At 41.6% G+C, this 20,653-nt stretch overlaps 4 protein-coding genes across 4 annotated transcripts; 3 read left to right on the forward strand and 1 right to left on the reverse strand.

The window, feature by feature from the left end:
• Positions 1-1,289: 1,289 nt before the first annotated feature.
• LOC115748180 (putative RING-H2 finger protein ATL69) lies at positions 1,290-2,096 on the forward strand. Its single transcript, XM_030684629.2, has one exon. The coding sequence runs from the start codon at positions 1,385-1,387 to the stop codon at positions 1,886-1,888; it is 504 nt and encodes a 167-aa protein (XP_030540489.1). The 5' UTR covers positions 1,290-1,384; the 3' UTR covers positions 1,889-2,096.
• A 1,270-nt stretch (positions 2,097-3,366) lies between these two features.
• On the reverse strand, positions 3,367-9,129 carry LOC115748229 (65-kDa microtubule-associated protein 5). The gene is made up of 11 exons (XM_030684692.2): positions 8,889-9,129; positions 8,153-8,356; positions 7,537-7,782; positions 7,223-7,438; positions 6,467-6,622; positions 6,205-6,364; positions 5,601-5,752; positions 4,669-4,756; positions 4,195-4,268; positions 4,037-4,111; positions 3,367-3,749 (listed from the first exon to the last, which is right to left on the reverse strand). The coding sequence occupies exons 1-11, from the start codon at positions 8,955-8,957 to the stop codon at positions 3,492-3,494; spliced, it is 1,698 nt and encodes a 565-aa protein (XP_030540552.1). The 5' UTR covers positions 8,958-9,129; the 3' UTR covers positions 3,367-3,491.
• A 1,385-nt stretch (positions 9,130-10,514) lies between these two features.
• On the forward strand, positions 10,515-16,517 carry LOC115748149 (taurochenodeoxycholic 6 alpha-hydroxylase-like). The gene is made up of 7 exons (XM_030684585.2): positions 10,515-11,003; positions 11,692-11,891; positions 12,457-13,083; positions 13,620-13,770; positions 14,438-14,605; positions 15,041-15,207; positions 15,918-16,517. The coding sequence occupies exons 1-7, from the start codon at positions 10,700-10,702 to the stop codon at positions 16,023-16,025; spliced, it is 1,725 nt and encodes a 574-aa protein (XP_030540445.1). The 5' UTR covers positions 10,515-10,699; the 3' UTR covers positions 16,026-16,517.
• Positions 16,518-18,250: 1,733 nt separating this feature from the next.
• LOC115748196 (cysteine proteinase inhibitor 6) lies at positions 18,251-20,400 on the forward strand. The gene is made up of 4 exons (XM_030684645.2): positions 18,251-18,557; positions 19,122-19,341; positions 19,445-19,590; positions 20,106-20,400. Exons 1-4 carry the CDS (start codon positions 18,330-18,332, stop codon positions 20,241-20,243), a joined length of 732 nt encoding a protein of 243 aa, XP_030540505.2. The 5' UTR covers positions 18,251-18,329; the 3' UTR covers positions 20,244-20,400.
• Positions 20,401-20,653: the final 253 nt, after the last annotated feature.

The following is a 20,653-nucleotide window of genomic DNA, read 5'->3' on the forward strand; positions in this document are numbered from 1 at the left end:
CGGTTGCTCTCTTGCTCACCCACCTCTCTATGCCCGAGGTCATGTCTCAAACTGAGGGGTCGACATCGGCTGTCTGCTGAGCTTAGGAAACCCACTCGAGGCCGTACCTTGAGCGGCATCGGACTGACCGCAGTCGAGGTCGAGTAAGTACGAGCCCGGATCCAAGACAATTGCTCGATCGAACCGGCAGTAGCGCCGACGCCAACAACACAGATTGAGATGAGCAGAGAGAGCGAGAGAGGGGGATGCATAAATGCCGTGAAAAAGCACAAAAAAAAATTGAGCAAGGGCTAAGAACTTTCCGAGCTTGGCCAAATCATTGTAGAATATCTGAATTGGAACAATGGAACGAATAGAAAAAAATGTTTGTTCAATCTAGATGCTGTCAAATTAAAGAATAGCCCATTTGCAAAAATGAAAAGTAATCTACAAACGCCCGTAAATCTCCTAATTCTTCACATAAAATCATTTTATCCGCAAGTGAAATTCTTCTCTTAAGGCATAAGAATCTAATGATTGTTCTCAAAAGTAAAGGAATGTGGTAGACCAAAAACTTATTATTTTGCACAAATGCTGTGTTTAATACTCGACTTTATTTAAAGAATTGGGACGTATTCCTACTTTCGCGGTAAATTTTAGGGCGTATGGTGCACTTGTCCCTTTAAAAAAAATTAAGAAAGCCCTCGTCCGTGCATTGTCATAGTCTTTATATTAAAGGAAAACACCATATATATATTTATGAGAAAATGACACAAATAGTACCCGAACTTTAGTCCAATGTGTAATGTGATCCGTGAACTTTTAATTTGATCAATATGGTCCATGAACTTTCAATTTATTCAATGTGATCTCCGAACTTTTAAAACATGTTCAATTTAGTCCCGAAACTATAAGAAAATGTTCAAAGCCGTCCCTTGAACTTGAATTAATGGAAGGCTTATGTTGAACACCTTCATATAATTCGGGGATTGAGTTGAACATGTTTCAAAAGTTCAAGGACCATATTGATCAAATTAAAAATTCAGGGATCATATTATTCGAATTAAAAGTTCATAAATCACATTACACTTTGGATCAAAATTCGAAGACCGTTTACGTTATTACCCCTGCATTTATCAACATTTACAGTAATAAGATATTGGCAATTCGGGTTCCAAATCTCATAAACAAATTAAGAGCTCTCCACTAATTTTGCACCCATCCCAAGGGTCATAACTCTCATCTCACCCTTTTTTTCATTCACACTCAAAACTTTGCCATTCACCAACATACATTAACTCCAATTCTCATTAATTCCACCCGTTTTGGTACTGATCTCTCCACCACCTCCCCCTAGTCACTCTCATTTCACACTGCTTTTGTGCCTTCCTTCTCTTTCGCTCCCATGTCCTCCTCCGCCGACCCCCCGGCGACGACCGGAGTCGGCCTCGGGTACGGCATCGCCATCGCCGTGAGCCTCCTCGTCCTCATCTCCACCATCATGCTCGCCTCCTACGCCTGCGTCCGCGTCAAGTCCCACAACCTCCGTGCCACCTCCGACGGCGACGCCGATGCGGCGGACCCGAGTCCGCACGCGGCGGAGACCGCGGTGACGGTGGGGATGGAAGGGGAGGCTATAGAGACGCACTACCCGAAGTTGGTGCTGGGGGAGAGCAAGAGGCTGCCGAAGCACAACGAGGGGGGTCCTTGCTCGATATGCTTGGCCGAGTATGAAGCCAAGGACGTGATACGGTGCGTCCCGGAGTGCAGCCACTGCTTCCACGCCGACTGCGCCGAGGCGTGGCTCAGGGTCAGCGCCACGTGCCCGCTGTGCCGGCGCTTGCCGGCTGCCATGCCGCTCGCCACACCACTATCCGAGCTGGTCCCCCTCGCTACCAATCCCAGGTGATCTTGGTTGGCATGACTTTTCTTCTTCTTTTTTTGTTTCGTCTTGGTTTTGGGTATGTTCATTTTGGGGTACATGTAGTCTCTGCGAAGAAGTCAAGCATGCATGGTGCTTTTTCCTTGTTCTTTTCCTTTTCCCTTAGGATGGTGACCCTCTAATCTGTGTTTATAATGTAACCTAGCGCTAGAGAATACTCGAGAAAGAATTTATTCATTTCGTTCCCCCTTTTTTCTTTTCTTGCCTGAAGTATGCTTATTAGTATGAAGAAATCAAGGATCTCATCAAAAGTGTTATACTAAATCTTGAGCCGCTGATTCAAGTTTCCCCTAACGTTACCCGGTCATTATTCCCCTTTGAATCTGATGGTCTAGTGGAGGAAATATACATCCGATGTTACAGATCCTTCTAGCTACATAGCTAAAACGAGCTAATTGCTTCGTATTGGTACCCTTCAGCAACAATTCAATGCGGATGAAAAGAAAAAAAGTTTAGGGAACAAGAAATAATCAAATTTATTATCATAAATTTGATTATTTGACGTGAATGGGAAGAAATAATGGGGCCAAATTAGAAGATCCCGACGATGGGTGTCTACATTTGAACGGAGCTTAGACTCGCCTTTATTCTCAACTGACGTGTCGGGCCTAGTGCATATTTTTTTTATATAGTTAGTGGCAACAGAAAGCACGAAGTCGTGTCGCGAGTGATTGGGTCGGCTCTTTGGACAGATCTACAAAGTCAAGGTTCCTCGAGATTGTTCCGCCCCTCCTTCCATAGCCATACTTCTCTCGTCTCTAGAAAATTGAAGTTTGAACATGGGTATAAGCCCAATGCAATCCCAAGCAGCAATGAACCCATTGGAAGCTGAAAAGGCTCAATTCTTTGGTCTAAAGCAGTCTCGCTAGTCGCTACCTTCAATTTAATATTTCATTTCTATGCGGCAGCTGTCGATCTGAGTCGTATATGCAGTTATTGTGGCCATGGGTTTCTCTTCAAAGTTGCAGATGACCCCGCAACCGTTAATTGAAAAAGAAAAAATAAAGAGGGATACGGAAAGGGGTGGGAATAGATGGACCATTCCGATTCCGACCTCGGTTCGTGTCATTGGCCGACACTCGGCAGTCCACATAAATGACCTGTTGGCACTTTAATACACCCTTCACATGGGCCGAAGAGATCGTTGCCGGTGACAATTAGGTGTCGGGATGAGCGAAAGGCGACCAAAAGTGGCGACGCCGTCCCAACTAGTCAAATAGAGATTAAAAAAGAAAAGCTTCTTTTCTGAGGGTCTGATTTGGTGAGTCAGCTTCGTTTGCAAGATGGCAAAGACTTTCTTCTTTTGTTTTCCTTTTCCTTTCTTAAACATCCTGCAACTTAATGCTCGTAACCAAGCCAGGAGTCCAATGAAAGGGAGAAGTGCTCGCAAAGGTCAGGTTCAGGAATGGCGCCCAACGACACCCTGTCGTTTTCGGCGGTTGGCATGAAACAAGAAGCTGTACTTTTTATTAGCTATTATGGTCATATGCACAATTCCTGAGGACAAAACATTGTCTGCCTTTTCGGATAAGAAAAAATTCATGTCAGGTATGGAGGAGAAAGGCACATGTCAATTTCCCTGAGACATGGCATCATCCTTCGGAAGAGCGACGTAGTTGATAGGAATGACGGTATTAGACTTGCGGCCGTCTCTGCGCTCCTTGCCACTTGAGGGCACTCCATGACGGCCTGGGGTGGCACCCCGTCGACCCATTGGTGTTCCGTGGAGGGTATTGGCAGCGGTGCTCTGGCCAAGCGGTTTCTTGGGCCGGGAACCGAAGATGGCTTCTTGTTCTGCAGCAAGTTGCTCCTGTAGCCGTTTCTGCTCCTGTAAGAGGCAGAAAGGAAGCAAAGCAAAGATTTACCACGCGAACTCAGCTTCCATGACAAATGTCAATGCTGAAGCTCCTAATGAGAAGGACAGCAAAGCAGAACCTTCAAGATCCTTAAAAAATGATAATAGAACAATAAATTGGTGCCGTTTTATGCGTGAAAGAGGGAGGAAATCAAATCCGTATAATCTTCACCAAAAAAAAAAAAAAAATCAAATCCGTATGTTATGCGTATCAACATAATGAAATGCAAGCAGTGCCAGATTAGATGATTCAAGCATACCCGAAATCGACGTTTTTCCTCTTCCCTCTCCTGCCGCAACATTGTGTACTCCTCTAAAGTACATAAGAGGGGATCCTGGAATTAATTAGCAGTTTGAGTCAAACAGCTTAAATGCTAAATTGTACATAAAACAGAAGATGCGTGAGCTGATTGATTACCTTATCATACAAGAAAGGGATCCCTTTCTCTGATTCCCAAGCTTTTATTCTTGATGTCAGAGTTTCAACAATAGCTACTCAAGAAAATTCAAGTCTTGTATGAGCATATAAACATCCATACAAAAAAACACAAGGAGTTTCCTTGCTGTCACAAAAACGCTACAATATTTATCATGTCGTGAAGGTGCTGATAACGGGAACATTTCCACAGTAGTCTTCTCCATGGGGGTAAGCTTGGAGAAAATGACACGTTCAGGAGAAATAGCTTGATAACCACAGGAAAAGAGAATTCTCTTGATAGAGTGGGTCACTTCTATGAAGTATACACTAATATTAATGTTAATTAATCAAGTCTGAAATTTAATTAGCAATGGTATTGATTAACATACATTTCGACTCATGCAAGGATGCACTGTGCCACCAATCATCAAAGACTATTGTCGTATCAGTGTCTATAGAAGATGAAAAGCTCACATGGCAATTTGCTGACCAGGATCCGTGCCTTCTCCGCACGTTTGAGACTTATGTGTGCGCCCCGCCCAGCTGAATAGCGATTTTCATCCTGCGAAGGTCAAAGTAAAGTGAGTACCTAAGAATTCAAAAGCCTAAGGCTTGCAACATGATTGCCTAAGTGCAAGTGCATGGCTCAAAGGTATTACTTGCTATGAGTCTCCTAATGAAGGTCTGAGTTCTGATAAAAGCTAGCATAGACTAGAATAGACTAACCAATTCATCATAAATATATTTTAAAGAAATGTGAGTGTCTCTTTTGTTTGTACCCATGGGGTTAAGTCTGATTTTATGTCTAAGCGATACATACTTGTTCACGAGCTTAAGCAGAAGAAATTTCTCTCGCATGTTAATTACCTTTTCTCCTCTAGAATCATCTAGGAGCAGTAACGAGTTCATTTGCGATGACTGAGGCTTGTGACATAACAAAAGGCCCAAGGGGCAACGCTAGGGATATCAACAGTCGGGTCAGGCCTTTCCTCACCATGCTAGGGTATGGATGTGGCCTTACACTGTTGCCGCAACAAGGAGGTTGACGACACATATTTCATACACGTACTTATAATCCAGATGTAAGCAAGATTATCATCACTTGACATACGAATGTAAAATTGGAAGAGAAAAGGAAAGGGCTGATGTGGAGAAAAAACATTAACGTACTCAGTGGAAGTGAATGTCCCAAAGACAAAAAAATTCATAGAGCTGTTACTTTTCTCAAAGCATCCACGATTTGTTTTTGCTTGTTTTGACAATGCCTGGGCTTCACATTTCAAGAAAGGTATCTCCAAGAAAACTTCACATGCCATTTGTGAAACCAGTACAAAAGCTAGAGTACCCAATGTATCTACAACCAACTGTGCTGCAAAGCAATTCAAAAGCTTTTTGAGAGTTGATACCTTTTCATAATCATCAAGCCATTTCTCCTCTTCCGCTGCATACTTCCACTTCTCTACCTTATCCAATATATCCTTTCTGCTCAGAGCTTGCTCTTTTGCTTTCGCAATCTGGTCATCCATGCTTGAAAGCAGATCAGACATATCAGCATTGCCTACAAGTGCATGTTGAAAAAGAAATTTAAGAATCCATTGCACGCATTTTTATTTAGCCTCAGAGCAAGAGGTGTGCATTTTGATTTCCTCCTAAAAGAGGGGCCTTTATGCAAACCAGGTAAAAGGTGCATGCACAAGAGAGGAAAGTGGAATATATCAAGAACAAGGAGAATGCTAAAGGTGAAAAAATCATGCCAGAGATAATGACACGTCATAAGGGTTGGAGGTTGGAACTCAGTTACAACAAATTTCTATTTACACGAGTTGAAATTGATTGCTAAACATGACAACTGGAATGCAGAGATGAATATTTCAGTAGCGTTTCTTTACCTGGGATTTGGCGAAGATGGACATCATGGAAACTGCTAAATAACTTGAGGAAGGTAATGACAATAGAGAGTATTTCTAGTTTATCGCTGAGGAAAATGAAAAAGGGAAGAATGAGTGAGACCTAATTCTATAAGGCTGATGAGAATTTGTCTTGCTGAATCACTATCCACATCCATATGAACACCTCTGTAGATATCTTCAAGCTCACTTTGTCTCTTTAAAACAAGCTCCTTCATCTTACTGGCCTTTAGGAGATTCAACCTCTCTACTTCAAGCTCAGCCTAGAAATAACAGGTTTAAGCATGTTTACAAAAATCCAACAGACAACATTTTATATATGGTAAGTGGTTATTTGTGAAATAAACCTTAGGACAAGATATCACCTGCTCAATGACTTCTAGAGCAAGGGATCCTGGCCTAGACACCTTGTCAACATTTGAAGAAATTAAACTGGTGACATAGTCGTACTTTTTCTGTTCCTCAGTAGGAGTGTCCATAAGGTTCCACAGCTCCATGAGTGTGCTCCCTAGATTTTGAAGCTACAATTACACCAAATAAATTTCTGTTCATTCCAATGCTATCAAAAAAATCTTGCAGCAAACAACATTATTTAGTTCACCAGCAACAAGCCTTGAAGGCATTTAATTAAGCTCAAGCTCAGGAAGATCGTTAAGATAACAAATAGGCCAGAAAAAAGTAAAGAGAGGAAGAATCTGTTTGTACTTAGTAGCTGTTACAGGTCAAATTTATAGACAGTAATTAGATTAACTACATACTTATCCATTTGATTAATGCTTTCAGTTTTATGGCTCCAAAGTAGCGTACTTATCCCTAGTCATTGCTTGAAAGCGCAAAGAATGCAACCAAGTCATAAAAATTCATGCAGTTCCAGCAAAGACCTTGCTATTACAAGCATGATCATGGGCAAAAACAATCTTAGAGATAAGGAAACAATAAGACGTTTTAAGCAGTTCCAGCAAAGACCTTGCTAATACAAGCATGATCAAAGGCAAAAACAACCTTAGAGATAAGGAAGCAGTCAGAGTTTTTATGTGCTCTGATCAGGAATTACAAGTCCAATGTAGGATATACACATATAGAGAACCAGAGACATGAAGGAAAAACAGCCATCAAGTCACCTTCTGTAGTCTTTGTTGTTTTTCTTCTTTAAGGGAGCGGATTGTACTTGTGAGCCTAGCAAGAGTGTCATTGCTTATGCTTTTAACCTGGTCATCTTTGCAGCTGCTCAAAGTTGGATTAATTTCATCGACAATCTCAAAGAAATCAAAAGACATCACGACTGAAAACTGATGGATGGTGTTGATATGGTTGTTCACTCTTTGTGAGCGGATCAACTGCAAATCAAACAATTTAATTTTTGTTATTTTCCCAATTCTTTTCCTAGGCTTCACAAAATCAGTGTATGAGTACAGAGAAAAGAAATGTAATAAACCTTCTCATTTTGAAGCTCTTGCAAGTGTGATTTGAGTTCCGCCAACCTGTTGAGAGTCCAATCTCGTTCATTAACTTGCAAAGAAGTAGAATCAATTGACAGTTCATTGCCTGCTATCTCTGCACATATCCGGGATATCTGCAATTGCGTCTCTGAAAATTCCTTCATTCTCTCGTTTTTCTTCCATCTCAAGTCATCCAGAATGGGTTGTACAGCATAGAGTTGCTCTTTGAGACTACCCTTCCCCTTCATAATCGAGTGATATCTCAAAGCTCAGCACTTACCTTTACAGAAATATTTACTTGCACAAATGGAGAGAACAAACTGAGTTTATAATTCTAGAGTAGGCCCAAGCTCGAGAATAAAGAATTTTCTCCTCTCTTGCTCCACTTTTTTTTTTTCCCCTTGAAAAATAAAAACCTTTCACTTCATTGTTGCAAATTAAAATGCTATGAGTAATATGTGCAATGATTTGTTCTTGTAATTTTCAATCCCCAATCCTGTACTTCAATCGGTAAAGGTTGAAAAGGTTACTGCAATGATACATTCACGCAATTTTTCAGTTCCCCAATACTCAACTTTGAGTATTAAAGGTTGAAAATGTTAGCGAAAGTACCCGGGCGACGATTGTGCGCTCCCCAAGGGCAGAAATAAGGTTGGCTATTTCAGCTTCAGACTCAGCTAGTGACTGATGCAGGTCTGCCTTGTACTTTTTGGTTTTATCAACCTTCCTGCGATATATATCCAGACACTCCTGCTCCAGCTGTAGAAGCATTTTATCCCTCTCGCCATCACTCTCGCCGATCTCATCCCAAATAATCTGTGGTATAGTAATTAGAGCACATGAAAACAAGAGCACAAGCAGGTGCAATCCAAAAAGAGGGGAAATCAGAATAAGAGACAATGTTCAAACCCCATTGACAGGGAGATCAATTCCTTTCCAGTCCTACTATCTAGCCACTTTTTGATTCTCTACAGACAACTCGGGAAGCCATTGCAGATCATCCAAATGGCTAACAGAGAAACAAGACTCTACATCTACTGAGCAGTATTTCTTTCTTTCTTTCTTCCTTTTTTGGCCTTTTTGAATCATAGTGGAAAACGAAATAACCAATGCAATCTGAAAATCCTTCCGTGCTTCTACACGACGAGAATAATATCAGCCTGAATTTTACAGAGCAAACCGTGGAAAGGCAATCCCACTTAAACAACCTAAAGTGCACTGAATCAAATTAAGACAGATTAAAATCTCCGATTTAGAAAAAGAACATAAAATAGAGACGAAGCCTAAGCCTTGTGCAAGCAAGCAATGGAGCAAGAAAATCGACCGAGAGAGAGAGAGACAGACCGACCCGCAGCTCATGGAGGAGGGAGCTACAAGTGGTGTGGCTTTGAGATAGAGGAGGCTCCGGATTCGCCATGTCAGAAGAATTCAGGCGCTCGGTCTTCGGCAGATGAAATCGCCGGTAGAAACCCTAGAAGAAGAAGAAGAGATTTTCCTATGTCCGAGCCGGAGGATCTGCGCGTTTATGTGCACGAGAGAGAGAGAGCGAAATGGAAAATTTTGAGGAAGTCATCGGTTACAGATTGAGCTTCTTTTGGCGGGCAAACAGAAATTTTGGATTTTCCTTTTGAACTGGTACGGTATGGAAGGCAGTAGCAGGGGCCCAGAGCATTGGGCCCCCGCAGAGCATTGGGCCCCCGCGGGAAGCAAGAGGGAGGATGAGACTGATCTGATCCGACGGTGAAGACCGATTCATCAGAATCCTATCTCACTTCGATGCCGTTGGCTGAAATGGACGGGCATCGCTCGGGCGGAAATACGCACTAAAAATAATTTATTATCTCATTCAAGCAACCTAAGTTACGACTACAATGTTCTTTGCAGGCGCGGGAAAGAAATACGCATGAATCGTAATTCCATTCAATCTCTGTTGCCTGTATCAAACCGAGCTTATATCGTCTCGTTTGGTGCATCGGATCCGGAGTTTGGAGCAACACGTGATCCACATATCTAGATATAGGATGATTAAAATATTTGCATCTATGAGGTAGGATATACCCAGCTAGATAAGAATTCGATAAAGAGAAAGAGCTTCCATCATCGAAGGCCTGCGCATAATCTCAAATTCGAGGTACTATATTGACAATTTCCAACCTCGGGGGACCCTAATCTAAGGTCGCCCGAGGCCGGGCCTCGATTTTGGTGTCGGTCATGACCTCTCTAGTCGCGTGTTAGCATTGATGATGGGCAAAATTTGGCCTTGTCAATGAAGGTTATTTTAGAAAAGCGAGCGAAAAGGAATTTGATGGTGGTGAATTGACGACATAAACACAAGGCTGGGTGGAGTTTGAAGTTGCGAGGCACATGACAATGGCGGCTTGACGGAGGAGAATCGAGCCACCTTCCGCTGGAAATCTCTTTTTTGCTTGTTCACTCTCTCGAGTCTTCTTCTTGGACTCCACGGAGACCTGTTGGCCCGGATCTAGGTATTGTCGTACGCGTCGGACGCGAAGGCAAAGACATCACCGACGGTGGTCGAGAGCGGCAAATTACTTTGTAGGTAGAGCGGTTCTCGCATTATCCAGTTATCTTATGTCCATGCTATATTCGAACATTTACGAAACACTGTACAATATATTACTAATCCCATTATTATTTCATCCTACCTCTGTCTTATTCATCATTATTATATTCGATCTAAAATTCCCGACAAAATCGGGCGGTTTCCCTCTCGACGCCGTCTATGTGAATTGAAAGTATTACTTAAATGCTACGTAATTATGAAAGATTATACATAAATGCACGTGCTATTAAGTGCATGATTTCAGATATTTCGAATTCAAGCAAAAAGCGAAAATGGCAAAAGACAGTGATTAAATAGGACGAACGGGCCCATAGGTTTTTTTTTTTTTTTTAACGAGGTTCGAGAAATTTCTCTAGTACGAGAACCCGGGCGGGGGCGCGTGAGCCGCAACGACTGTCGCAGCTGTCAACGCGCGTCGTCATTTCAACTTTTTTTTTTACGGGAAAACAAACCAACCATCGGCTTTGATTTGATCGATCGATATCGTCTTCGTACTTTGTTCGGTTACCGTAGGTCAACAATATCATCACACTCCCCCGATGTCGTTGCCGATGTGATTGATCGGGGAGTGGGATATGGACTCGTGCGCATCGTGGTCGTCCTCCTCGTCGTCGGAGACTCTCCTGGGGTTTCTCCTCCGATCGAAGCTCAGCTCCCGGTCCTGCGGTTCCGGCGAGTACACTCTGGGGCTGATCAGAGAGTGCGCCGCGAGGGAGCTCAACGCCTTCCTGTGGATCTCTCTCATCGCCTTCACTGCTTATCTGGTCGGGAAAGTGGTCAAGCTGGCGAGGTTATGGATCGGTGGGAGCAGGATCCCCGGACCTCCCTCGCCTTCCTTCTACGGCCACTGCAAGCTGATTTCGAGGGAAAATCTCGTTGGTGAGTCTTTTCGTCTTCGAGGTGTAGCGTTCGAAGGAAGCTCGAGTGTCGAGGATGAGAAGGCGTGGACTAGATGTCGGCTGTTACGTGCTTGTTGACTGAATTTGCAACGCGTCTCATTAACAGCAGGCCATCTCTGATGCGTCTAGTTTGGTTCAATTTGTGGTTTGACTGTGGATAATTATGTTCCCGATGCTTTTTTTAGCTTGTGAAATCACTGAGGAAGTTGTTCAACTTCGATCTTCACGGGTTGGCTTGAATGTTACCCTTGCTGGTGATTTACGACTGGACTGAAGAAGAACATAGAAATACAAGTTCATAACATGCCCATGTAGCCTCAATTATGCTTTCTGAGCCTATCAAGAGAGAAAGGAATAATTATCTGAATGCACTTGACCACACGCCACGCCCCATGTTATTTGTCCATGTAGACATCTGCCGTGGAGGCGCAAGACGACAGTTGGTGGAGCGGTTCAAGCAATGGAGAGCCCTATCGCTGCACTTTGTTTTTCTTCAGTTTCCTCCAGTAGTTTGTTGTTCTAGTGACTGCTAATTGTCGTGCCTTGCATTTAGTTGTGTCTCACCATTTAGTTAATTCAGTTAGTGATCAATAATTTTAGAGCTCCTCCTCTGTATAATGTCTTTTTCCCATTCTGGAACCCTTACCGATTCAATTGGCCTTTCTTAGATGTTCTATCAACCCTCCATGAAAAATATGGAGCAGTTGTCAAGCTGTGGCTAGGCCCGACTCAGCTTTTGGTATCGATAACGGATGAAGGACTTGTCAAAGAAATGCTTTCAAAGGCCGAAGATAAATTGCCTATTGTTGGTCGGGCCTTTCAATTGGCCTTTGGACGATCAAGCCTCTTTATGCCCTGTTTTGACAAGGTGCAGACTCTGGTTCCTTGCCCTTATTTGGTCCAAATTGTCTAGGGATTCTCCACTTTCTCTGAAGCAATAGCATCTCTAGCTGTTGCTTTACCATGATTAAAAGGGATTGAAATAAGATATTTCACCAGTCTAGTAACTGAATGTTTTTTCACTCTGTTGACATGGTCCCATTGCCAATTTACTGCCACCACCAGCACCTTGAAATACGCCATGCCAATGTCTATCTTTTTTATTGAAGTAGGTGACTTAGTTTCTGTATGTTCATTTAAACTCTCTAGCTGTCTAGGATTTGCATAATTATCTTATCATTGAAAGGTGACTTAGTTTCTGTATGTTCATTTAAACTCTCTAGCTGTCTAGGATTTGCATAATTATCTTATCATTGAAGCTAAGATGTGTACATTCTATGTGTTAGTACAGTGGCCAAATTGGAGCTGACACCTTGAGGTCATGCATCAAATTCTTCTTCTTATGTGGGATGAATCATCAAGTTATCCTTGTTTTGGTTCCTTAAAAATATTTTTCATTTGTTAGTTCTTACTTCGCGTAATATTGCCAACAGGTGCAAAAGAGAAGAGAGTTATTGGAAGCAGAATTGAATAATAGATTGCATGAGAAAGCAGGTGTTGTCTCCACGAAGGTTTTGGACTCTATCATGGAAAAGATGCATCTACTGATGTCCAAAGGAAGTGTGGACTCTAAAGTCTTATCTCAACATATGGCATTCCAATTTTTGGGCGCCAGAGTGTTTGGGGAAGCATTCTTGGGTTGGTCTGAAGTTACTGTGTATGAGGAATTGCTCATGTCAATTTCCAAGGATGCATATTTTTGGGCTTCATATAATGTTACTCCTTTTTGGAGATGGGGCTTTTGGAGTTACCAAGGCATGTGCACGAAGTTGAAATGCTTGACTCAAAAATTCGTTCAACTTTGCAAAAAGAACTATGAGAGATGTTGCCACTTTGATGAGAAGCCTAAAATTGATCTGACAGCAGGAAGTTCTCTGGCATGTTCTCCTGCTATGATGCCTGATAATTTAGTGTTGAAGGAGCTAAATAGCCAATTTAATTCGAGTGAGGAACCATGTGCTAATATTATGGGTGTCATGTTTCATGGATGCCTGACTTCTGCCAGCCTAATTGGTGATATATTCCTAAGGCTTGCATCGAATCAAGAATTGCAAGATCAGGTCACTTTTCCCTTTTACTACTGTTGTGAATTGTTTGTCTGACTGAGCAATTTAGATCTAAACTATGTACTATGCAGTAGAAAGTTTGAATCTAAGCAATGTGGAGAAGGAAGTTAGAAGATTGTGGAGTAGAGTTTCTCTTAAACTTCCTATTCTTAGTCTTACACCTTTTTGATTCTTGGCAAGCCTTCCTCTTCTCGTGGGTGCTGCTCTTTTTTTGGTGGTCTTGGCTCTTGGTGCTTGCCTCTATTCTTTGTCTTGTAGAGTCGCTATATGAGTCGACGTTTTGTACATCAGTTCTAGATGGGTAAATTTTAGAAGGTAAACGATGATCGATCTGGTTGATTGACAATCACTTAGCCTAGTTTTGCCATGAGCCATTATCATATAAGGAAGTTAATAGTGAAAATGATGCTCCTATTGGATGACTTTGGTTAAGATTTGGTGATCATGCTTGGCTTGCTTTGAGGCTGGTGTTGTTTTCTATGAAGAGCCTGGTTCACATTATATGACTGTACTTTTAACATGTTTTAAAGATCTACCTGGAGATTGTCACGGCAAGAAAGTTGTCACAGAAAGACGACTATCGACCCTTTGATGAGATGGTGCTATTATCTGCCACTATTTATGAATCTGCTCGTCTTCTCCCAGCATGGCCTTTGCTGCAGAGGTGCTCTCTTAATGGAGGTATGTTGTTGAATTGCATTAGGTGGTGCATTTGACTCGGAATTTGTGCAATGAAGTGTGTCTTCAAGTGCATTGACATTGAAAAGGAGTAATGACAATTTATGGATATGCGGTGCGATGTGGGTTCTTTAATTTTGTGCTGCATTTATTTTACTGTCAAACTGGAATATCTGTATGCATATTGATGAAGGGCCTATGTTAAATTATTTGCAAAAATAATTTGAATGCCTCTCTTTTCTCGAATTACATCATATCATCATTTCAGTATGTTGCATTTGTAGGGTACTGATGAGTTATGATTCATGGGAAATGTTAACTTTTTAGTTTCTTGAAATCTCGAGGTCTCTCCCCCTTTGACCATGTTTTATGTCATGGTGCTCCTTCCTCCCAGGGGGACAAGTTTCCTTGTGCTGCTGAGATGGTCAGTCTAGTGGCCATACAGTCCTCATTCATTACTTTGTTATTCAAGTGGAAACGACTTACATTTAATTTCTTGGTAAAAAGTATACCAATTTGATGTTTGTAACAGCAAATTTTTTCCAGTCGACTAACCCCCATCTTCAATGCTAAAGAGGGTTTCACATAATGCCCATCATTTACCTTTTCATTTTTTTTAGTGGGAACATTTTGAACGGTTCTTTAACTCAAGTCTTTTCAAACTTTCTAGACTTGCACCTCAAATCAGGTACTACTATACCGGCTGGAGCAGTATTAGTCGTCCCTGTGCAGTTGGTACAAATGGAAGGTTTAAGCTGGAAAAATGACTGCAGTGAGTTCAATCCATATCGTTTCTTATCAAGGGCTGAAAAGGGTTCTCTTTCAGCACAACTTAAAGGTTACACTTATTTTATTTTCAGCTTGCAGTCTCCTTTTGTGTTTTCAACTTCCTGGTTCACCTTGCCTTTCAGCCATTGGTCAAATATGAATCACAGTAGTTGTTGCTAATGAACTTTTCGGAAAGTCACTTATCCATCCTGATGTGATTCGGACATCTTTTATGGGCAGTGCAACTTTTCACATTGTAATCGCTGGATGTACTTCCTTGAGAATTTTGCATAAATATTGCTTGTTTCTGGTTGTGAGTTAGTCATAAGGAAACTATGGCCTGATTTATGGAGTCATTATAAACTTGAGCTTGTACAAACTAGCTTTTACATGGCAAGGTGCAATTTTAGAAATTACTATGAGATTTTGCAGTCACCACCATGGCAAACTTCTTGTAACAGTCTTCTGGTTATGCATGTTATCTCCTGGCAATCATTTTCATCAGGGGCTGCTGATGACGGCGGTTCTAAGAAGGGATCTTATGTTTTGGATGATCCAAGAAACCACGCAGCATATCTTCCTTTTGGTTATGGCACACGTGCTTGTGTTGGTCAGAAGTTTGTGATCCATGGACTGGCAACATTATTTGCATCATTGTTGGAGCACTATGAGGTTTGCTTAGTCTATTTTCTCTACCTTACTGCTTGTGATAGGTCCCAACAACTTTTGCCTGACTAATAGAGTTCTGATTAGAGCAAGAAACTGTACACTACATGAGAAACGTGAAGAAAGGGAAATAACTTAACTGGTGCAGAGAGGGTCAAAATATTACAAAAGTGGGAAGGAGTTTGAGAGAATATCTGGTGATCGATCTCCTATTTCTTGAATAGTGGAATCATCGCAATAGTTAACCATGGACTGTGGCCCTTTACATGTACTCAAACAGCGTATATCCTGCCATTGCTCTTGAGCTAGGCCTTAGATATGAGAATATTATAAAAGTTGTACAGGCGGGTGATCACCTTTCTGTTCTAATATTAGCTCCAACTGAAATCTGACACCCAAGCAAGAGTGGTCTTAAGAAAGTGAAGAGACGGATTGAAATTGCCTGACTGGAAACTAAATTTCCTGGTTCCGGTTTTAAGTGGACTGTTTTGAGGCCCTTACTACCCAATGACTGATGCTACTTTCATTACTGTCGACTGGATGGTTCTGTTTGTAGTTCTAAAGCCACTAGCATTTCTAGCACTGATGTACTCCGTCATCTGCAAAGGTTTAGAGATGCAATGAGAAGCTGTTTCACTTTCTACTGTGATTTTCTGCTAGTTCTATGGTGGACGACGAAATCGTGATATCTAGTTGGGATGAAACTTTTTTGGCAGATAAGGTTGAAGCAAGGATTGAAGGGTGTTCTCAAGCCACCACTCACCAAGGGTGCTCTTGAACAGCTTCCCAGCCTGGAAATGGTCTTTGTGAAAAGGAATGCCTGAAAGAAAAGGCAGCAACACGGGATTTGTCTTCAGATAAACTGCCCATCACTTAGAGGAGATAAGTTTTCGAGTTTACATCCGTTTCCTTTTTTCTCAAAATCGATGAGGGGATGCTTCGCTGTTGATCTGACAACTGGGGATTCATACACGTGAGCGAGTTTCTAAGCTCATGTTTTTTTGGCTCCCCATTTTGAGTAGCTGAAGGTGCCGTTTCCCATTGTTGGACATAAAAACTGTGTTTTTGGAGCACTTGGAGCTATTGTTGCAGTGAAGCAGGCCTCTTCTTGTTTTCTAACCCCCTCATCCCTTGAACGTTTGTATCAGTTCTTTTTTCTTTTTTTCCCCCCTCTGCGTCTGGTTTTTCACTCTCACTTGAGGAGAGGTGACGTTGTACTTTAGGACTCTGTGTTGGGCGATAAACAGTACGTTCACGTTACACTGTACAATAAAATGTTCACTGTCGGCGAATTGGTGCTTTGTTTTCACATTAAAGAAATGGATGGAACACCTCTCTCTGTCCGCCGAGTCTATGACTTTTCACTACTCTTGAATTTATTTAATTATTATTTTTATTTTCTTAATTTCAGAAGTTTTGTCGTGGTCATATTGTGTGTACTATGTGCCGAAGGATTGCAAAACTCTCCTCCCTCCTCATTCGTCCCTACTCCACTCCTCTCCAAGGCGAGGATTCGAGCTCCCACCTATCTCTTTCTAAACGGGAAGTGTGACCATGCTCCGCTGGTTCGGAACGTTCGTTTGAAACTCTCATATTTTATTTTATTTTTTGTTTTATTGGATTTTCTACTTATTTGATAGGATGGTTTAACAGATTATCTATGGTTAAACAACTCTCCGTGGTCCGCATGCAAATGTACATAAGATCTCTCCCTTCCAGGTCAACTTCAGCGCATAGTCCTAAGCTAATTGGTCGTCGCCTTACCCCTGTCCTCACGGGATCTTCGCGACCATTGGATAAGATTGAAGCGTAGATCTCCCTAGTGATCACAGAATCGTTAAATTTTTGTGTAGCGGTGTTTACATAAAAAGTCGGAAAGAAAATACGAGGGGCCACGATGGTCAAGATACAAGAATTACTTGGGATGAGTAAGATGGATCGATCATAAGACAATTGGCCGATTCAGTTTGATTTCCGATGGTGCTGGTCCGATTCATGATTTTATAAAATTGAAACCGGTGATTTTCGGTTCGGTTTCTACTTTCAAGACAAATTGGATCTAATTAATTATTATTTTTATTTCTTAAATATAAATTTAATAATTCATCGATTATTTTTATATTTTCTTAAATGCCAATTTAGTTTTTGTATTTCTTAAATGTAAACCTAATATTTTATTAGTTATTTTTTTTATTTCAATATAAATTTAATTTAATTAATATCTTAAAATAAAAGTCGGTGTTGCTTACTTTCGGTAAGGATTAATATCACGAAAAATCATAAACTAGTACTTTGGTTACAAATTTATGCCAAATTATTTTTTTATCACAAAAAATTCTAAACTGGCACACTTGTGATAATTTTACCTACATGTGATAAATTTACCATTCATTAGTTTTCGTTAAATTTAACCATCAAATTGCTGAGTTGGATGACACGTGGCGGTTCATGAGTGTACTAGTTTAGGATTTTTACCTTTTGTTTGTCATATGTATATTAATTTGGATTTTTTTCTTGGTATTAACCCATTTTAATGAATGTTAAATTTGCTACGGATGTACTAGTTTGAGGTTTTTCATAGTCAAAAAATTAATTTAGAGTAAATTTGTCACAAATATATCAGTTTAAGGTTTTTGATGGTCAAAAAATAATTTGGAGTAAATTTGTCGTATGTGTACTAATGTGGAGCTTTTTGTGATTAATGGGATAAGTTTATCACTGGTATATTAGCTTGAGATTTTTCATGATATTAATTTTTTTTTACTAATAATCGGCCGATTTCTCGTTCCTGAGCGTGATCGGATTGGACCGGAACCGATCACCCTTAGATTACCCGTGTCCTGTTACATGCTTGCGGACAAAATCGTGCATAAGAAATGTAGGATCAAGTCCAATTTGGGAAAAAAAAACCAAAAAAGAAAGAGAGAAGTGTGGGGTCCACGGGCCCAACAAAGCTTACAGACTAAGCAAGATGGGAACCTTTGGAAAACGAAGAGCCCATTCGACACGTGTCGCACACGTATCCTATTCCCGGCGCACTCGCCATATTAATCCCCCCCTCTCTCCTCTTCGTTCTCTTTTAACTTCTCATCGAATACAGCAGATCAGGAGACGATCATGAAATCGCCATGAAACTGAAGCTCATCGCCTACTTATTCTCGTCTCTCCTCGTAGTGTCGGCCTCTGCAGCGCTCGGAGAAGCAGGTTTCTGCGCCGATCGAGAAGCGGGAACGGAAGGGGACGGTTCTCATCCCATGGCCACTCTCGGTGGAGTTCGCGAGTCGCGAGGGGCCGAGAACAGTGTCGAGGTCGAAAGCCTCGGCCGTTTCGCCGTCGACGAGCACAACAGCAAGGAGGTGGTTTCCACAGCCTCTGTCCTCGATTTTTTATGCACCGTGTCTTTTTGCTGCATTTCGATTGTCGCCGCTCTGAGTTTTGGATAGACGCAATTAATCGCTGCTGCGGTTTCTGCCATTCGTGATTTCTCTTCGCCGCTTTTTGCGGGTTTCATAGGTGGATTGTTCGATTCACCATCAAGTGGATTTGCGTTCTCGTAAATCGTTAGAATTTTATGCCGGTGAATTGATCCGGAGGAGGTGGACCTTGTAAATTTTCACAATATCGCAATGATGCCCCCAAATAAGGTCGGCGCTACTGCTTAGATGGTATAAGTTTGACCTGAAGAGAAGATTAGAGTAGAGAAAATAGATTTCGAGTGCCTTATGCTTTGTCACATGTTTCTCGTATAGGAAGTAGCGTATCTTTTGATGATTTGTCTGTGTGGGTTTTTGTAAGATTTCAGTTCGATCATAGAGCTGGTGCCAAACTCATTTTAGAACCCATCTTAGATATCGACCGCTATGTCTAGTCAAGCATGTACAGTATTGCCTCATGGACTGACAATGTATACTTTCTTGAAGAATGGACTCCTCGAGTTTGCGAGGGTGGTGAAGGCACACGAACAGGTGGTTGCTGGTACCTTGCACCATCTTACAATTGAGGCAGTGGATGCAGGTAAAAAGAAGCTCTACGAAGCAAAGATCTGGGTGAAGCCATGGATGAACTTCAAAGAATTGCAGGAATTCAAGCATGCTGGTGATGTCCCCTCCTTCACACCCTCAGACCTTGGTGCTAGGAGAGGTGAATGATGTTCTTGGGTCGGCACGATTTTGCTTGATCACAGTTCATGGTTGTGCACTGTACGGTTGATGGATGTGAAAAGCTATCTTGTTATGATTGTAAGGTGGGCATGGTCCTGGTTGGCAAGAAGTGCCTGTTCACGATCCCGAAGTCCAGGATGCTGCAAATCACGCCGTGAAGACTATTCAGCAAAGGTCCAATTCCCTGTTCCCGTATGAACTTCATGAGATTGTTCATGCAAAAGCTGAGGTAAGTAAATGCTCGAATTTCACTTTGTCCCGTATTAAAGTTCGTCTACAGAAGATTGTGCTAACATTCATCTTCCATCTAAGAAGTCATTGGTGTCTACTTAATGTGTCGTGCTGCGAAGTTTTCGGCATCCAATCTGGTGTGTGGTTATCTTTGCTTGTTTTTGTTGTCTCCATTTGCTGACTTCCATTGTCTTAACTCTATAATGCTTAGCAAATACTCCCCTAGTTGAAGCTATAGACCTTGATTTCAATTTGTGGTTATAACCTGTCAGCGAGGGAGAAAATTTATCCAAGTCCTCGTGACTGACAAAATGATTAATTTACAAACAGTTGCTGCTATAACCTCCCTCCCTCCTTGTGTCTTTCTCCATGCCAGTCTGTTTCTTTTGCGATCTCTAATGGTCCTTTGATCAAAGTTATGTCGTTTTCGTGGCCATGTATTGTAAGCCTCATAAATGCTGGAAGGAGGAGAACTGATGGAAACCTTGAGTGAACTGCAATTGTGATATGCAGGTAGCGGAGAACTTGGCCAAATTCGACATGCTTCTCAAGGTCAAGAGAGGCGACAAAGAAGAGAAGTTTAAAGTTGAAGTGCACAAGAACCATGAGGGAATCCTACAGCTGAATCAGATGGTGCCTGAGCAACCCTGAGTTGTGATGTTTTATATCACTTTGGTTTCCAATACGAACTCCTCTCTGCATGAACTACCTAGTGTGTCTTTGTATGTTCCGAGTTCTCCTGTGAACTGAAAAAAAACTGACGTGTAGTCTCCTGTGACTGATAAACATTAGCTCGTTTTCACTCTTACTACTCTGTTGCGAAAAGTAATGCTGTTATTTTCTAACCATAATCGTTGCAGGCTCTTTGTTTTCAAATTTTTTTCTTTCTCGAACGATGACTTAGATTGGACTTTGTCTCAATTAGGGATTAAAGTGCCAAAGTTAATCTCACATAAGAGTTTGAATTTGTCGGTCGGCTAAATCTTTCACGGCTAGTTTGTTCTGAAGGCTAGAGCAAGGTAGCTTTGTCGCAAATTGGCAATACCCCAAATTGAATTTTC

This window comes from Rhodamnia argentea, chromosome 8, assembly GCF_020921035.1.
Source record: "Rhodamnia argentea isolate NSW1041297 chromosome 8, ASM2092103v1, whole genome shotgun sequence".
Lineage (NCBI taxonomy): Eukaryota > Viridiplantae > Streptophyta > Magnoliopsida > Myrtales > Myrtaceae > Rhodamnia > Rhodamnia argentea.